General features: G+C 38.4%; 1 protein-coding gene across 1 annotated transcript in view; it reads left to right on the forward strand.

Annotated features, from left to right (window-relative positions):
- Positions 1 to 1,361: 1,361 nt before the first annotated feature.
- The window catches only part of FAM135B (family with sequence similarity 135 member B), a 118,878-nt gene continuing 102,652 nt past the window's right edge, over positions 1,362 to 17,587 (forward strand). The window contains exon 1 of the mRNA XM_070942005.1: positions 1,362 to 1,438. Within this exon, the coding sequence (XP_070798106.1) occupies positions 1,362 to 1,438 (77 nt within the window). The remainder of the gene's footprint in view (positions 1,439 to 17,587) is intronic.

Consider the following 17,587-nt stretch of genomic DNA (forward strand, 5'->3'; position numbering starts at 1 on the left):
AACCTGGGCTCAAGATCCAAGTGGCTGTGCCATGGGATGAGCTCCTCTCCTTGCCCCAGCTCCTGCCCACCTAGCAATTTGAAAGCATGCAAATGCAAGTAGATAAATAAGTACCACTTCGGTGGGAAGGTAACAGCATTCCATGCCCCTCATCGTGAAGTCATGCTGGCCACGATCATAGAAGTGTTTTTGGGCAATGCTGGCTCCCTCAGCTAAGAAACAGAGATGAGCACTGCCTCCTAGAGTCAGACACAACTGGACTGGGGAAATATTTAACTTTAGTTTAATTTTGTGGATTAAATTTTGTAAATTTTCCTATTTCTACTTCTCTTTTTGTATGGAGATGTGGTGAGTTTGCTAGATTTAGTTGAGGTTTCCCTGCCATTCCTTGGTATCTAGACTTAGAAACAGACAGCTGAACTTGTAAGTTGAAGTCATAGCAAAGTCTTATATCTGATCCTGGATGAATAGACCACCTTTGCATAAGAGAAAGAAAGCAAAACACTGGAGCAACCATACGTTAATTAGCTGGCACTTCATCTCCAATTCATGAGCGCACTTCAAAGTGGGTGAATCAGTCACCTACGGGTCGGTAAATTGATAGGAATTTTAAATTTGCGAGACCGCCTTCTGCCGCCAATAGCCTCCCACCAGCCGGTTCACTCGCCGTCGGCCAGACAGTGCCGGCTGGCGACCCCCAGGGGGAGAGCCTTCTCTGTGGCGGCACCAGCCCTCTGGAACGACCTACCCCCTGAGTTACGCACGATATCAGACCTCTGGACTTTTTGTCAGGCCCTAAAAACATACTTATTCCATCTAGCTGGGCTGGCTTGATCCCGTCCTCTCAGTTTTAATTGATTCAGTTTTCATTTGGGTTGTTTTAAGTTATTTGGGCCACAATTATTTAATTGTTTTTAAATTGTTTTTTAAATTTTGTATACAATGTTTTATTTTGGCTGTGCACCGCCCTGAGTCCTGCGGGAGAAGGGCGGTATAGAAATAAAATAAATAAAATAAATAAATAAATAAATGTTCACATTTGATATTCCCCAGGGAGGGAGCCCCCACAGAAAAGGCTTATTAAACTATTATTTAGTATAATCTGATATTTAGTATTCTGATATTATAGTATAGTTCTAATATTCCTTTTTTCTTACTCTTTTCATGTATTCAAATTATGTTTATACTTTTACCTGTTATCTTATGTATGCTTGACAAATAAACTTATGATTATGATTCAACAACCAGCACTTTATAGATTTTCAGGGAAGTCCGTTTTGCAAACCTAACGTTTTCCCATCTATTTGACACTACGTCTTTTCCTTTACTACTTATTTTTCAGGTGATGATCTACAAACATCATGTCGGAGGTCCAGGGAACTGTCAACTTTTCTGTGGAGCTGCACAAATTCCATAATGTTGATCTCTTCCAAAGAGGGTAAGTCAATTTCTCCATGCAAAGGTCATGAATGCAAAATGCAGAAAGTCTTTCTAAAAAAATCAAACCTACCGTACTTTTCAGATTACCCTCTAAAAGAGGGTGGAAATGTTGGTGCGTCTTATACACCAAATGTTGGTGCATTTGGTCTTATACAGCCATTTTTGGCTTCCTGAAACCCCGCCCTGTGCGTCCCATTTTTGCCAAAAACAGGCCCGTTTTTCGCAAAAATGGGATGTGCAGAGGGTTTGGGAGGCCGCAGAGTGCTCCTGGGGTCTGGGGAGGGCAAAAACTGGGCACACGGAGGCAAAAATGATTTTTTTTCTTGTTTCCCTCTTCGAAATCTTGGTGCGTCTTATTCTCCGCTGCGTCTTATAGTCTGAAAAATATGGTAGATACAACTTCATGGGCTTTGGAATGATAGACATTATAAGGTGATCAAATCACAGCCCATTATAATGTTTTATGCACTGTATACATGGGAAAGGGGGAAGAATTTTGTGCCCAGAATTTTGAAGCAATTTTGAAGCAGTGGAGGAAATTGGAGGAAGAAGGTGGGGTATAAACCTAATAGCTAAACAAAACAAAACAAAAAGCTCGCAGCCCCAGTTGCGAACCAGTAGTAAAGGTAAGTAGAACCCACCCGTGAATCAAGGTAATGCTCTAAGACAGGGCTGTCAAACTCCTGGGCCATGGGCCAGATGCGTCATGAGCTGGCCACGCCCACGCCCGGTTTAGCAAAGAGGGAAAAAGTTCTGATAGGTCAAGTGATGCCGCCATGACAACGTGAGTTTGACACCCCTGCTCTAAGAGGTAATGCAGGTAAGAGCTCTATGAAAATACAATGCCAATTGGGATATTTTTGGAGGATTTACTCTAGAAGCCATTTATGAATGAACATGAGTTGAAGAGATGGCCTTCTTATTAGTGCATCACCAATTTTAGATTACTCTTCTCGTTTGGTATGTTTGGTATGACATAACTGCTAATTAAGCCAATCAAAAACATACATATCAAAATTGGATTGCAAAATTTTGGGAAATCAAAGATCTCTCTCTCTCTCTCTCTCTCTCTCTCTCTCTCTCTCTCTCTCTCTCTCTCTCTCTTTATCTATCTATCTCTCTCTATCTCTATCTATCTATCTATCTATCTATTTATCTATCTATCTCTCTCTCTCTCTATCTCTATCTATCTATCTATCTATCTATCTATCTATCTATCTATCTCTATCTCTATCTATCTATCTATCTATCTATCTATCTATCTATCTATCTATTTATCTATCATGAATATGTCTTTGACAAATGTATCTTTTCCTTTTATGTACACTGAGAGCATATGCACCAAGACCAATTCCTTGTGTGTCCAATCACACTTGGCCAATAAAAAATTCTATTCTATTCTATTCTATTCTATTCTATTCTATTCTATTCTATTCTATTCTATTCTATTCTATTCTATTCTATCATCATCTATCTATTATCTATCTTCCTTCCCTTGTTTGGCTTAAGCAGGCAAATAAACCTAGTAATTCTATCTTCCTTCCTTCCTTCCTTCCTTCCTTCCTTCCTTCCTTCCTTCCTTCCTTCCTTCCTTCCTTCCTTCCTCCCTCCCTCCCTCCCTCCCTCCCTCCCTCCCTTCCTTCCTTCCTTCATTCCTTCATTCCTTCCTGATAACTTAAGGCAGAGAACATACCTAATACTCCCTCCTCCTGCAATTTTCCATGGAACAACAACTTTGAAAAGTAGTAAAGCTGACAGAAAGGAGCTGGTCATCCAGCTAAGTTTCATGCCTAAGGTGGGACTGGAACTCATGGTCTTCTGGTAATTGGCCCAAAGTCAGTCAGCTGGTTTTCTTGCCTATTGTATATGCAGGATTAAAATTCGCACTTTCCTACTAGAGCAAACTGGCTCATATATTCAGATGCTCTATTATTTTAAACATTCCATTCATTCATTTTTTCAGTTAACTGCCATATGTAATAACCAAATACTAATACCATTCAACTTGTTTGTCAATAGCCATCATTGAATTAGGGAAGCTACTAAGAGTAATAATGCTTGGTGTTTCTAAATCTTGGTTGCATGATGGATCAAATGAAATATAAACCTAGATTACACTCTAAAGTTTTGTTATGAGTCTATGGTCTGTGGAACCCATGACTAAAGTTTGGAACATTCACCTTTATATAAGTCTAACCAGAAATGACCCAGTCTGAATTTAGTAAACTTATTATTCCTAATATAGGGCAAAGAGATAAATTAAGGAGTCTACTAGATTGTATCAAATAATAAATAGCAAAAACATGGTAAAACTTTCTATGCTGCTTAGAGGATGTTTGGGAATAAATCAATAAATAATTTGTATATTCCATCAGCAGAGTGAAACTGTGGAAAATGTTGAGCGGAGAGCAAGCAAATGAAAAATTATTGTCTCTTTTAAACAGAAAGCATGAAGCCATTTATTTAGTTCTGAAGGACAAGCATATATAACGTACTGGGAAGAAAAACAAATGTGAAGATTCTTCACATCTAAATCTACTCCATCAAATCTGATTTTATAACTTCGGAGAGGTTATAAGCTTCTGGCAATCTTTACTGAGATGAAAAATAAAGTTTACCCATATCTGCCTGAGTTCAATTAATCTTTAATTTATCTGCTCGGTTCATAAAATATCTTCATTCTATTCTCCCCTGTTCTAAGGTCATTTAGTATATGCAAGGAATTTTAAAGAATTTGTTGACAAATTGTGGGCTACTAAATTGAAATAAATATTAATTAAGAAGATTTTGACATATTTCCAGAAAGAAATGCATAGATTCTCAAACTCTGCAGAGTAAGCATTGGACCTGAATTAATAAATAGTTTGGTTGAATTGAAACTACTCTGAAATAATGAAATGACAACCCAGAGAATCCATACTTTCAAAACATTTCTGTATACTGTAATAGAGAACCCTCCCCCTCCCCCCTCTCTCCTTCCCTCCTCCCTCTCCCTCTCTGTCTCTCTCTCTCCCTCCCTCCCCCCTCTCCCTCCCTCCCTCTCTCTCTTTCCTTCCCTCTCCCTCCCTCCATCTCTCCCTCCGTTTCTCTCTCTCCCCCTCCGCCCCTTTCTCTCTCTCCTTCCCTCCCCCCTCTCCCTCCCTCTCTCTCTCTCTCTCCCTCTCTCTCTCTCCCTCCCTCTTTCTCCCTCCCTCCCTCCCTCTATCTGCGGGGAACTCTGTTTGTAAGAACTCAGTAATTTAACCCCAAATTTTAATTTTAGGGAATAGGTTATTAATATTTTGTTAGCTTTGGTTGGTACAAATAGTCAGAGTCTAACCTTTTTCATGTACTTCCCATTTAAATCCTCTTTAAAATCAGTCTGAAATAATCCTCATTTTATGACTACAATTGGGATCAGAATTTTCATTGCTAAGCAAGGTGGTTTTTAAGTGAATCATGCTTGATTTTTTTCAGCTGTATTTCCAGGGATTGTTAAGTGAATCACAGCAGTTGTTAAATCAATTGTATGGTTGTAAAACAAATCTGGTTTTCCCCCTTTGAACTTTCCTTGTTGAAAACTAGTTGGGAAGGTTGCAAATGGAAGGTCACATGACCCTAGAATGCTGCTATGTTTTAAATACATGTCAGTTGCCTAGTGCCCAATTTTTTTTCATAAGTGTCATGCCCCCGCCGGAACCTGAATTTGCAGAGGAGGACAAGCCGGATCTGGAGCCAATGGATATTGAGGAGGTGGCTTCATTGGCTTCGGAGGAATGTGAGGAAGAGGAGGATGAGGCAGGCCAGGGCCCCTCAGGATTGGGAGGACTTGTTAGCAGAGAGGAACGGGGGCCGGATAACCAAGAGAGGATAAGCAGTGGAAATGAGGAGCGACGGAGTTCAGGCGATGAGCAAGGACTGTTCCCTCCTGATCCCCAGGCATGGAGAGTGGAGAGAAGGTGGAAACAGTGCAGGCCAACCTGAAAACTCAGGAGGAGAGCACCCCACCCCTCTTCACAAGGCACACCTGGGGACTGAGATTTAAGGAGACACTGTGGGGAAGGGCGTTTGTCAGGGACAAACACTGAATTTGTAGAGTGTTGTGTGCCATTGAAGACATATCGAGTTTGCAGGACTGCTTGCTTCTTCCTTGCTTCGTGGACTCAGAGCCTTGTTCTTTACTTCGTGGACTCATTGTTTGTTCCTTGCTTTGTGGACTCATTGTTTGTTCCCTGCTTCGTGGACTCATTTCCCTGTTCCTTTGTTTTGCTGGACTGCAGGCAGCCAGAGGCTGCTGTGTGAGTGCTTGTGTGCATTTTGCTCTGGGACTTGCCAAGAACGTGGGAGCATTTGGGAAAATTTAGAGCATTAAAGGGGAGTTTGAACTCTCAGCTGGCTGTGTGGCCTTCGGGCCTTGTCCCGGGTCATCACAATATGACTCTGGTGATGTTGTGACAGTTGTAAGTACCATAAGACATACAACACTTTTTCAGTGCTTCTGTAATTTCAAACAGTTGCTAAATGAATGGTTATAAGTTGAGAACTATCTATAGTTTGAATATTCTTCTGTTCTTCTTTTGGGTATACAGGTATCCTGTTTTCCCCAAAGTAAGACATCCCCTGATAATAAGCTCAATCGGACTTTTGAACGCATGGCAATAAGGCCAAGCACTTATTTCAGGGTTCAAAAAAATATAAGACAGGGTCTTATTTTGGGGAAAACACGGTAGTTCTCGACTTACGACCACAACGGAGGCCAAAATTTTTGTTATTAAGTGAGTCATTTCTTAAGTGAATTTTGCCCCATTTTATGACCTTCCTTGCCACAGTTGTTAAGTGAACCACTGCAGTTGTTCAGTTAGTAACATGGTTGTTAAGGGAATCAGGCTTCCCCATTGATTTTGCTCATCAGAAGGTTACAAAATGTGATCACATGACCCCAGGACACTGCAACCGTCATAAATACGAACCAGTTGCCAAGCATCTGAATTTTGATTCCATGATTATGGGAATGCTGCAACGGTCATAAATGTGAAAAACAGTGATAGCTCACCTTTTTCAGCGCTGTTGTAACTTTGAATGGTCATTGAACAAATGGTTATAAGTCAAGGACTACCTGTACTGAAAATGTCATTCTACCTAGAATTGGTCAGCAGAATCTCCTTTACCGTCAGCAGAATCTCCTGAACTAAGTGTCTATGGAGATTTTCAGCCATCCAGGTTGTGGTTGCTCCAAAGCTGCTTTCTCAAAACGCAACTAAACTTTGTTTTTCCTTGAAGATGCTTCGCTTCTCATCCAAGGAGCCTCTTCATTTCTGACTGAAAGGTGGAGACTGTGAGGATTTATATTCCTGGCAGCCATCTGGCCCTTAGCAAGTTTACAAGAAGGATCCAAATGGCCATCTACATTAAGATTGAAAAGCCCTCTATCAATAAAGAGTGATGGTGGAATACAACACCACCTATCTTCAGGGCTGAAGAAGCTTCTTGGATGAGAAGCGCAACATCTTCGAAGTAAAACAAGAAAGTCCAGTTGCCTCTTGGAAAAGTATCTGTGGGAGAACCATGACTGAGAATCTCCATAGACACCTATCTTCTGTCTACAACACAGTCCTTTCAGCAGTTCCAAGAAGATTCCACATCCATCTGCACTATTCAGTGATGCCGAGGGCACAGATAAACCTCCAAGTGGCCTCAATGATTCTCAGGGAGAGTTATAACAACTGGATGACTACAAGGGATGTAGAGTAGAGTAGAGTAGAGTAGGGTAGAATAGAATAGAATAGAATAGAATAGAATAGAATAGAATAGAATAGAATAGAATAGAACAGAACAGAACAGAACAGAACAGAACAGAACAGAACAGAACAGAACAGAACAGAACAGAATAGAATAGAATTCTTTATTGGCCAAGTGTGATTGGACACACAAGGAATTGGTCTTGGTGCATATGCTCTCAGTGTACATAAAAGAAAAGATATATTTGTCAAGAATCATAAGATACAACACTTAATGATAGTCATAGGGAACAAATAAGCAATCAAGTCATATTAGGAAACAGTCAATATAAACCATAAGGATACCAGCAACAAGGTTACAGTCATACAGTAATAAGTGGGAGGAGATGGGTGATAGGAACAATGGGAAGATGAATAGTAATGCAGACTTAATAACTAGTTTGACAGTGTTTTTTTTTTATTGAAAAAGTTTTTCAAATACAGATTTTTCCCCCTTTCCCCCCCTCCTCCCTAACCCCCCCTCCCCCTCCCCTCCCCCCATGGCTTCTCCAAAATAAAATCCAAATTGATATCAGATTATATAATACTTTACCATCCTTTTACACCCCCCCATATGCTAACCATTTCTTTCTAACATTATTATTATATCCCCCCTATACTATACATTTCAAAGCAACATTCAGCTATAAAATTATATAATAAATCCTAATTTGACATTTATTCAACTCATAATCTACCCATTTCCTCCACCCCCATACATATATCTCTTAATTCAAATCTTTTACGTATATTAATATCTGAACATAACATCCCTTTTCCTAAACTAAACAACCTAACCTATCTCCACCCATTTTCCTACAGGTCTACCATACATAATATTTTTAATATCTTTGTTCTTCTGCCCACACCACACCACTAAAAGATATTTCCATATATAAATAAAATCCTCAAATGACTTTAAATTTTTAATCCATATAGTATCTTCTGTAATGTCTTTCAACTGGATTATTAATTCCATCGCCCATGTTAGGGTAACATCAAGTTCTGCTTCCAACAGTATCTTCAATTACCATCTGCCCCCTAGTTTGACAGTGTTGAGGGAATTATTTGTTTAGCAGAGTGATGGCATTCGGGGGGAAAACTGTTCTTGTGTCTAGTTGTGTCTATAGCATCGTTTTGAGAGTAGGAGTTGAAACAGTTTATGTCCAGGATGCGAGGGATCTGTAAATATTTTCACAGCCCTCTTTTTGACTCGTAAATCCATCTTCCGCCATTCAGTCAGAACTGAAAAAGCTTCTTGGATGAGAAACAAAACATCTTCAAGGAAAAACAAAATCCAGTTGTCTTTGGGAATCCTGTACTAAGTTTTAGCTTAGCACGATCAGATTTTCAATTGTTCTTCACCCTGACATTTCAATATCAATCAGAAGGGTGCAATGTGGGTGAAAAATTCAAGCAATTCTGAGGAAGCAGAAGAGTTTAAAATAAAACTGAGTATAATATTCAGCCCAATAGGTCTTTTTCACAGATGAGTTTTTGGTTTGCTTTTCTTCAGAGATCTCCCCCCCCCCCGCAGTGTTAATGTTCCACTGTTTTGACTCAAAACCCTGGCATTTTAATTACTGAAAGTGTTCACCACCAAGGCAGTAGGTGATTAAATGCAAGTCAATTCTATCATCGGTTTGTATTCATTTTTGGAGGTTTTGTTTTTAAAGATCCATCCATTAAACTCTGGGCAAGGTACATGCTGTTACTTTTTGGCAGTATAATTGCCTCTTTCCCATCCCTGTAAGGAAAAACTTCCAAAAATGAATAGCTTGTTGTAAGATTAAGTAATCATTTGGCCGGGCATCAGCAATTTTGTGATGATGCCTTCAAACGAGCAAAATGTTGGTTTCTGATGGAACTAAAATGGAGTCACTGAAGGAGATATTTGCTCCCAGACAATAAAAACTGTAATGATGACTCTGGGGCAGGAAATATGCACTCTTAGAACAGCAGTGTCTGAGCATAGATGTTTGGCTTGTCACCAAAAGAGTTCCATGCATTATTTTAACATTCATGTTTCTTTCTTCCAGAGCAGTCACTGGAAATGACCAATAGAAGACAATATGGGTAGCTCAGGGTTGAACTGTGGGGGTTCTTGGTGGTCTCCGAGTTGGAGTCTTTTCTTGTAGTCTGTGATGTTGCTGATGATGTTACCGTAGGAAGATATATCCATCTTGTTCAGTTCCAAGTAGGGAAAAAGACACTGAAAACATGGAGGCTGACTGGAAAGATGGTTTAATGGTGAAGCAGAACCACCAAGTATGTGTGATTCTGGGTAGCTGAACACATGGAGTGGAGAGTGAGGGTTATTTATACTCTCTCTTGGGCCTTGCCCTTGAACTTCCTGTTCCTGTGGCAAGACCATGTATTCTATTGACTGTAGTCAGACTCCCATGGGGCCATATGAAGTCATGTTTGTCTGAATCGAGTTTGGTTGAACTTTGGGCTGATGCAATGTCCCTCAGAATAGAATAGAATAGAATAGAATAGAATAGAATAGAATAGAATAGAATAGAATAGAATAGAATAGAATAGAATAGAATAGAATAGAAATCTTTATTGGCCAAGTGTGATTGGACACACAAGGAATTGGTTTTGATGGTTAGGTTGAATAGATTGTAGAAAGGAAAGAGTTACCATATAGCCATGGAGGTAAAATTATCATTCTACTTACAACTACTATAAAGAAGATTGGAAGCTGTTCCTTTGTATCTTTTTTCTTTCTATTTTTCTTTTGCTTCTTCTGCATTTCTTGCTCTTTTATCTTCCCTCCCTCCATCCTTTCTCTTTCTCCCTTTCTCTCTCTTTCTACTTTTTCAATTTTTAATATCTATCTAGTTTATATTTATCCATCCCTCTACTATCTATCTATCTATCTATCTATCTATCTATCATCTATTTATTTATCTATCATCTATTTATTTATTTATCTGTCTATCTTCTATGTATCATCTATCTATCTACTGTATCTAATCTATGTCATCTATCAATCATCTAACATCTATCTATATCTACCAACTGCCATCTATCTATCTATCTATCTATCTATCTATCTATCTATCTATCTATCTTCTATCTATTTATCTATCTGTCTATCTTCTATCATCTATCTATCTACTGTATCTAATCTATGTCATCTATCAATCATCTAACATCTATCTATCTATCTATCTATATCTATCTATCTATCTACTGTATCTAATCTATGTCATCTATCAATCATCTAACATCTATCTATCTATATCTATCTATCTATCATCTATCTATCTATCTATCTATCTATCTATCTATCTATCTATCTATCTTTCATTTCATCTATCTTCAGTCTGTGACTCTCAGCTGAGCAATTCTCAATAGCACTAAATGTACTTCCTGAGGTGTTTACTCTGTCAAAGGTCTGAGAGAAAATAACCCTGCCTTACACAATTGCCAACAATTTGGTATGAACAGGTAGGCTGCACAGTATCCTGCAGTGCTCTTGTGCATTTAAGCTCTCCTAGGCATTTCATGAAAAATAGAGCCAGGTTTTCAATCTCTGGAGTACCAGATCTTTGAAAGCTTTGGAGAAGGGGAAGGAGAGGAGAAAAAAGTGGAATAGGAGGAAGGGAAAGAAGAAAGGAGAAGTAGTGGAATGGGGAGGAGAAGGAGAAGGAGAGAGAAGAAGAAAACTAGAGAAGGAGGAGAAGGTGGAAAAAGGAGGAGGGGAAGGTGGAAAGGTGAGGAGAAGGAGGAGAAGAGAGAGAAGGAGAAAGGGGAAGGGGAAAGGAAAGAGGAAGGGGAAGGGAGGGAACAGGAAGGAAAAAGGGAAGAATGAAAGAGGAGTGGAAGAGAAAACAAGAGAAGACCAAGGAAAAGGGGATATAGAAAAAAACAGAAAAAAGAAGAGAAGGAAGTGAAATAAGAAAAGAGAAAGAATGGAATGGGAGGGAAGGGATATGGGAAAAAGAAAAGATGAGAGGAAGAGGAAGAGGAAGAGGAAGGGAGAGGAGGAGAAGGGGAAAAAGGATGTCAGATGTAAATGCCTTATTCTCTAATGTGTAAATAGTATATGAATGGGGTATCAGGGGTTAACTTATTCTTCACTTCTTAATGTATTCATAATTCATCACTCCCACTTATAGCTCCACCCATTGTATATATATAAGGAGCTACCTACACCCTTTTCCTTGCTTCTATCTGTGAATATTCAGTGAATATAGAATGCCTATTGTAAATAAAAGGAACTCTATTTAAACCTTTAACTCTCACTACTATTATTGAGTCTGATCCTGAAAAATATTGCAACAAGCTGGTAGCAGAGGATGGTTAATTGACTCAATAAAAACTTAAAAATGTCTAAGAAAGATAGGCCCAACACCAGGGCCTACAGCAAAGAAATGGAAACAGAACAAGAAATAATCAACGAATCCACAAACGCAATTTCGAGAGAATCAGAAGAATACACCACTGAAGACGAAGAAATAATAGATGAAAATGATGACCAGGAGGAAATCGAAATAGAGAATAACGAACTCAGGTCAGAGATATTAAAACTATTAAAGAGCCAGAAGAATGATGAAAGCCTCATCGCGAAACTCCAAGATATGCTGAAGAACAGCGGAGCAGCGAGAGAGAAAAACATCACTAATGAGAAGCCTAAAGACCCAAAAATAGTGAGTGATATGACTGCAGAGAAAGTCATTATGAAGAAGAAAAACGGTGATCCCGCGCGAAATTTTGAATGGCAGCCATCTTGGTTTCAACAGGCCTCCAAGATGAGCGAAGCAGAGCCAATCAAAATGCTCAATTCAAAATTTCTGGCGCGAAAAACGTTATCAGACAACGAAAATGAAAAAGAAGATTCAAACCCCTCAGAAGAATCAGAATCAGAAAGTGAAGATGATTCAACAAACTCCCAAATAAAATCAGCAATGAAAACGCTTTTTGCTGCATTTGGGCCAAAACTAAAAATTGCCAAAGAGCTACCGAAGAAACGAGCGAGCAAGCCGATGCCTCAAGACCTGCCCGCTCCCATCCTGACTTCGAGAGCGCCGACGCCCGAACCCAGAGAGCCTTGCCGATACCGCCCTACACCACAGACCGAAACAAGCGCCAACGCCCCCCCCAAAAAAAGAAGAGCAACCGCCGTCATCAGGACTCCCAAAATCGAACCAGAGACCGACTCGTCTGAAGAGGAACAGAACGAGCGAGCCGCAATGGAGAGAACCTTCCACGACGACTCCAAAGAAGAAATGGACAACGCGCATGCGCAAAACTACGCAGACGGTCCGGGAAGACATGAACTGGCGAGAAGACCATGCAGACTCGTTGCGAGCATCCCCATGCCGTTTTGCAATTTTCTACACTTGCGAGACCACGGACTACCTCAGGTTGTAAGTAATGGACAAAATAATGTCGGAAATTTACCCAATGACTTCCCAAAGCTAAGGGTTGATGGCGTTAATTTGCAAGAATGGTATCAACAGCTCCAGGTTGTCTTTATGAAGGAAAACTTACTGTTTTTTATTACTAGTCCCCCAAAAAGACCTTGGACTTTAAAAATAGATTGTTTACACCATAGAGCATTTTTCTTAATAATATCTAGTGTGTCTCCTGCAATATATCATAGCATCAAGCCAAATCTGACTGTTTCAGAAATTATTCAATGCATGTTTAATTTGTTTCACAGCGACAGTGTAGCTACCACCACAAGAATGTCTAAGGATTTCTTTTCATCTAGGGTAAAACCAGGGGTTTCCATAAGTGAGCATTTAATATCCCTAAACAAAATAAGAGCTGAGCTGCATTTGAGGGGGGAGGTGATTTCAGACCAAACTATGAAAAGTGTTATTATCAACTCACTTGATCCATCATGGGACAGTTTTATGTCACATTTAGACACTATCAATCTAGGATATTTATCCATAGAAAGTCTATCCAATAAATTGATAGCAGAAGACAATTCAAGAAGGAATCGTTCTAGCAATCACACAGAACACAAACCATATAGGAAAGTAGCTTTCCAAGAAAAATATAATGAAACATTTAAATGTCACAATTGTGGATCCAGGGAACACAATAGAAGAGATTGTCCCAAAATTTCAAAGGAAAGACATAGGTCAGAATATAGAAACAAATACAATTATAGACAGTCTTCAATAGATAGACATAGATATAGAAGCCCACCAAATTACAAAGAGAATAGAGGGGGCAGAGATAATTCAAAGGATAGAAAATCTGGTTCACTGAATGGATTAAATAAACAAGACAACACAAAAATACAGCAAAATGAGAACAATAATTGGCTTATTGATTCTGGAGCAACTAATCACACCACTAATAACAAAAATATATTGTCTTCTTTTGCAGAAGATAAGTTTGTAATAAAGGTAGCTAACCAAGAAAAGGTTCAAGTATTAGGTAGAGGGAATGTAACCCTGCCTGGTCTAGGAAAAATAGAGGGGGTATTGTTAATACCTGAAATACCTCATAACATACTAAGTGCCATAAAACTAAGTAGAGATTCTGACATTAATATAGTTTTTTCAAAGGGAAAAGCAACTTTGGAGAAGAATAAAATAAATATAGGCACTGTGATAATTAAAGGAGGCCTACCTTATCTGATAACAAAAGAAAAATGGTTGCATAACATTGATTCAAATATGGAAGATTGTATTGAAGTAGATGATGAAAATATTAGCAACAGTGACAATGATGAATGTAAAATATCTCATGATCACGTAGATGCACACAATGAAAAAAAACCAAAAATAGGTAAGCCAATTCATGATGAGTGTGCTCACATCTTACATAGGAAGCTAGGACATGCCAGTTTTCCTGTAGTACAAAAAATGACTGAACACGCAGAAGGTGTCAAAATAAAAAATTGTGAAAACTATTTGGAATGCTCAGTATGTAAATCTACAAAACTAAAAACTAGTCCCAGGCCAAGAAAATCTACTAGATCAACTAACAAAATTTTTGATTTAGTACACATGGACTTAGTTGGCCCATTAACTCCATCAATCACTTATAGAAAACGTTACTTCCTGATAATAGTAGACGATTATAGCCGCTATGGGTTTGTTTATACATTAAAACACAAAGATGAAACCTTTCAAAAATTTAAGGAATTTTACAAACGCATAGAAACACAACACAATATCAGAATAAAACAAATTATGACAGATAGGGGATGTGAATTCATGTCTAAGGAATTCTCCCAATGGTTAAAAGATAGAGGAATGCTACATTACACGTCTAGTCCATTTTCTGCGTTCCAGAACGGGATTGTAGAGAGGAAGAATTCCACATTACAAACCATGATTAGATGCACATTGGAAGATGCTGGCTTAAGCAAACAATTCTGGTCAGAAGCCTTACATTATTCAAATTACACACAAAATAGAACCTGGTCCAGTATTGTAAATAAGACACCATATGAAGTAATGTATAATAGGAAACCAAAATTAGCACACATGCACATATTTGGAGTCACTGCAGACGTACACATACCTAAGCAGTTGAGAAGAAAAGGAGAAAACGTATCCAGAAGACTCAGATTTATGGGATATGAGACTGGCACTAAAGGGTACAGATTCATTGATAATAATAACAAATTTATAGTTTCCAGAACAGCTGTGTTCCATGAACAGGCCAACTGGTCTAAATTACATCTTAATGAAATATTTCCAAATAAATACAAAGATACAGAATCTCATGAGAAAGAGACCATAGAAAAACAAAATATCAACAAATATAAAAACAAAAACAAAACTTGGACAAATAGCCAACACAAAATAAAGACAGACACACTAACAAAAAAGGAAGCAAGATATTTGCATGATAACAATAGTAAACCTGAAAGAATCATTAGGAACAACAGAAATCAAATGCCAAATAAATACAAGGATTACATAATGCATATGGATAGTGAGCCAATAACACCTAATACATATGAGGAAGTGTTAAAACTCCCTCGTGAAGAAAAAGAAAAATGGGAATTAGCTATGAAGAAAGAGATGGAAAGTTTACAAGGATTAAATGTATTTACACCTGCAATTGCACCTAAAGATAAAACAATTATTGGTACCAGGTGGATATATAAAATTAAGAACTTAGAAGGAGGCAATACTCTATACAAAGCTAGACTAGTTGCACAAGGTTATGCACAGAAATATCCGGAGGACTATACTGACACGTATTCCCCCACAGTAAGAACAGAGAGTGTCAAAACAGCTCTAGTGGTAGCATCAGCACTCAATCTTGATGTATTTCAATATGACATACAGACTGCGTATCTACACGCAAAACTAGATAAGGAAATATACGTAAGAGCACCTCACAGTCAATACACAAACAAAAATGAAATTTGGCTGTTGAACAAGAGTTTATACGGGTTAAAACAATCTGGTAAACGATGGTATGATTGTTTAGTAAAAGTACTTAAAACCATGGACTTCAACGCTACCACTGCTGATAACTGTTTCTTTGTCAAAAAGGGTGATGACTACGTTGAATTTGTATTGATTTATGTAGATGACATTTTATATATAGGAAAACATAAAGAGAGAAGAGAAACTTTTGTAAATAAGCTAAATGAACATTTCTCGTTGAAATCTCTAGGCAAAGTGAACAAATATCTTGGTGTCCAAATTAATAAAACTAGAAGGGGATTCAAACTCACTCAGAGAGATAAGATCATAGAACTTTTAAATAAATGCAATTTAAATAATGCCAAACCTTGTGATACTCCTATGCAAACTGATTTTCTTAGAAATACTGATGAATCTTCCCCTGAATTCAAGGACAACACATTTTATAGATCAATCATAGGTTCACTTCTTTATATATCTAATTGGACTAGACCAGATATCGCCTTACCACTCAATTTATTATCCAGACATGTCAGCAAACCAACAATGTATCACTGGGAAGCTGTTAAAAGAATTTTAAGATATCTGAAAAGTACACTAGACTTTTGTTTAATATTAGAACCTAATGATAATAAAGAACCAAAGCTTGCATGTTACGCAGATGCGGACTGGGCTGGAGACACCTCATGCAGAAAAAGTACATCTGGTTATATTTTTCTCTTAAACGACTGTCCAGTTTACTGGTACACTGGTAAACAAGAACTAGTGGCCACTTCAACGACGGAAGCGGAATATGTTTGTTTATCCAAAGCTGCAAATAACCTTGTATGGTTTAATGATTTAATTTCAGATGTTTGGAAAAAACCTACTTTGCCTTTTGTTATGCATGAAGACAATAAAGCAGCCATTGAAATATCTAGATCTGATGCCATTGGACAAAGGTCCAGACATATAGATATAAAATTTAAACATGTGAGACAATTATCTCAGGATGGATTTATTAAAGCAGTGCATTGTGATACTTCAGAACAATTAGCTGACATATTGACAAAGCCATTACCTTCTAAGCAGCACAAATATTTAACTTCTAAATTGTATGTCTTGTATTGTCCTGAATCTGAGTGTAATTGGTGTTGTATAACGAATCGGCATTTAGAGGGGGATTTGTCAGATGTAAATGCCTTATTCTCTAATGTGTAAATAGTATATGAATGGGGTATCAGGGGTTAACTTATTCTTCACTTCTTAATGTATTCATAATTCATCACTCCCACTTATAGCTCCACCCATTGTATATATAAGGAGCTACCTACACCCTTTTCCTTGCTTCTATCTGTGAATATTCAGTGAATATAGAATGCCTATTGTAAATAAAAGGAACTCTATTTAAACCTTTAACTCTCACTACTATTATTGAGTCTGATCCTGAAAAATATTGCAACAAAGGAAAAGTGGGAAAAAAGAAAAAGGAGAGAGGAGAGAAGAGGAGGAGGAGAGGAAGGGGAAGAAGAAAAGATATGAGGAATAGAAAGGAGGAGTAGGATAAAAAAGAGAAAGGAGGAAGGGAAAAAAGAAGGGGAGGAAGAGGGCAGGAATAAAGGGAAGGATAAAAGAAGAGGAGAGGAAGGAAGGGAAAGGAGAAGAAAGGGGAGGGCAACATGATTGACCAAATCTCTTTTATATCTAAAATAGTCCATATAACTCCAGTAAGTTATTGGTCTTTCATGATCTTTCTTTCGGGTGTGCTGAGCTTCTCTCTGAGCTGGCATTTCCCTCCCCGTCGGGAGAATAAACATATGTTCCAGGAGCAATTGGTCACTGACAAACGCTATAAGTCAGGTAGTGTAACAATCAACCAGGGTGATGACATGCTGTGATCACAAGTCTGTTCCTCATGGCATCCTGCTGGATGATAAACTCTTCTGTGTCTAAGCAAAATGCAAGCTTGCCTTTTCTGCTTTCAACATTTTAACCCCTTGGAGCTGACCAGATGTGGCCGATCAGCAAGTGAGGAGGTTTTTCCTTTAG

The sequence above is a fragment of the Pituophis catenifer genome, unplaced genomic scaffold, assembly GCF_029215685.1.
Source record: "Pituophis catenifer annectens isolate HBS135680 unplaced genomic scaffold, rPitCat1.0.hap2 SCAF_3, whole genome shotgun sequence".
Lineage (NCBI taxonomy): Eukaryota > Metazoa > Chordata > Lepidosauria > Squamata > Colubridae > Pituophis > Pituophis catenifer.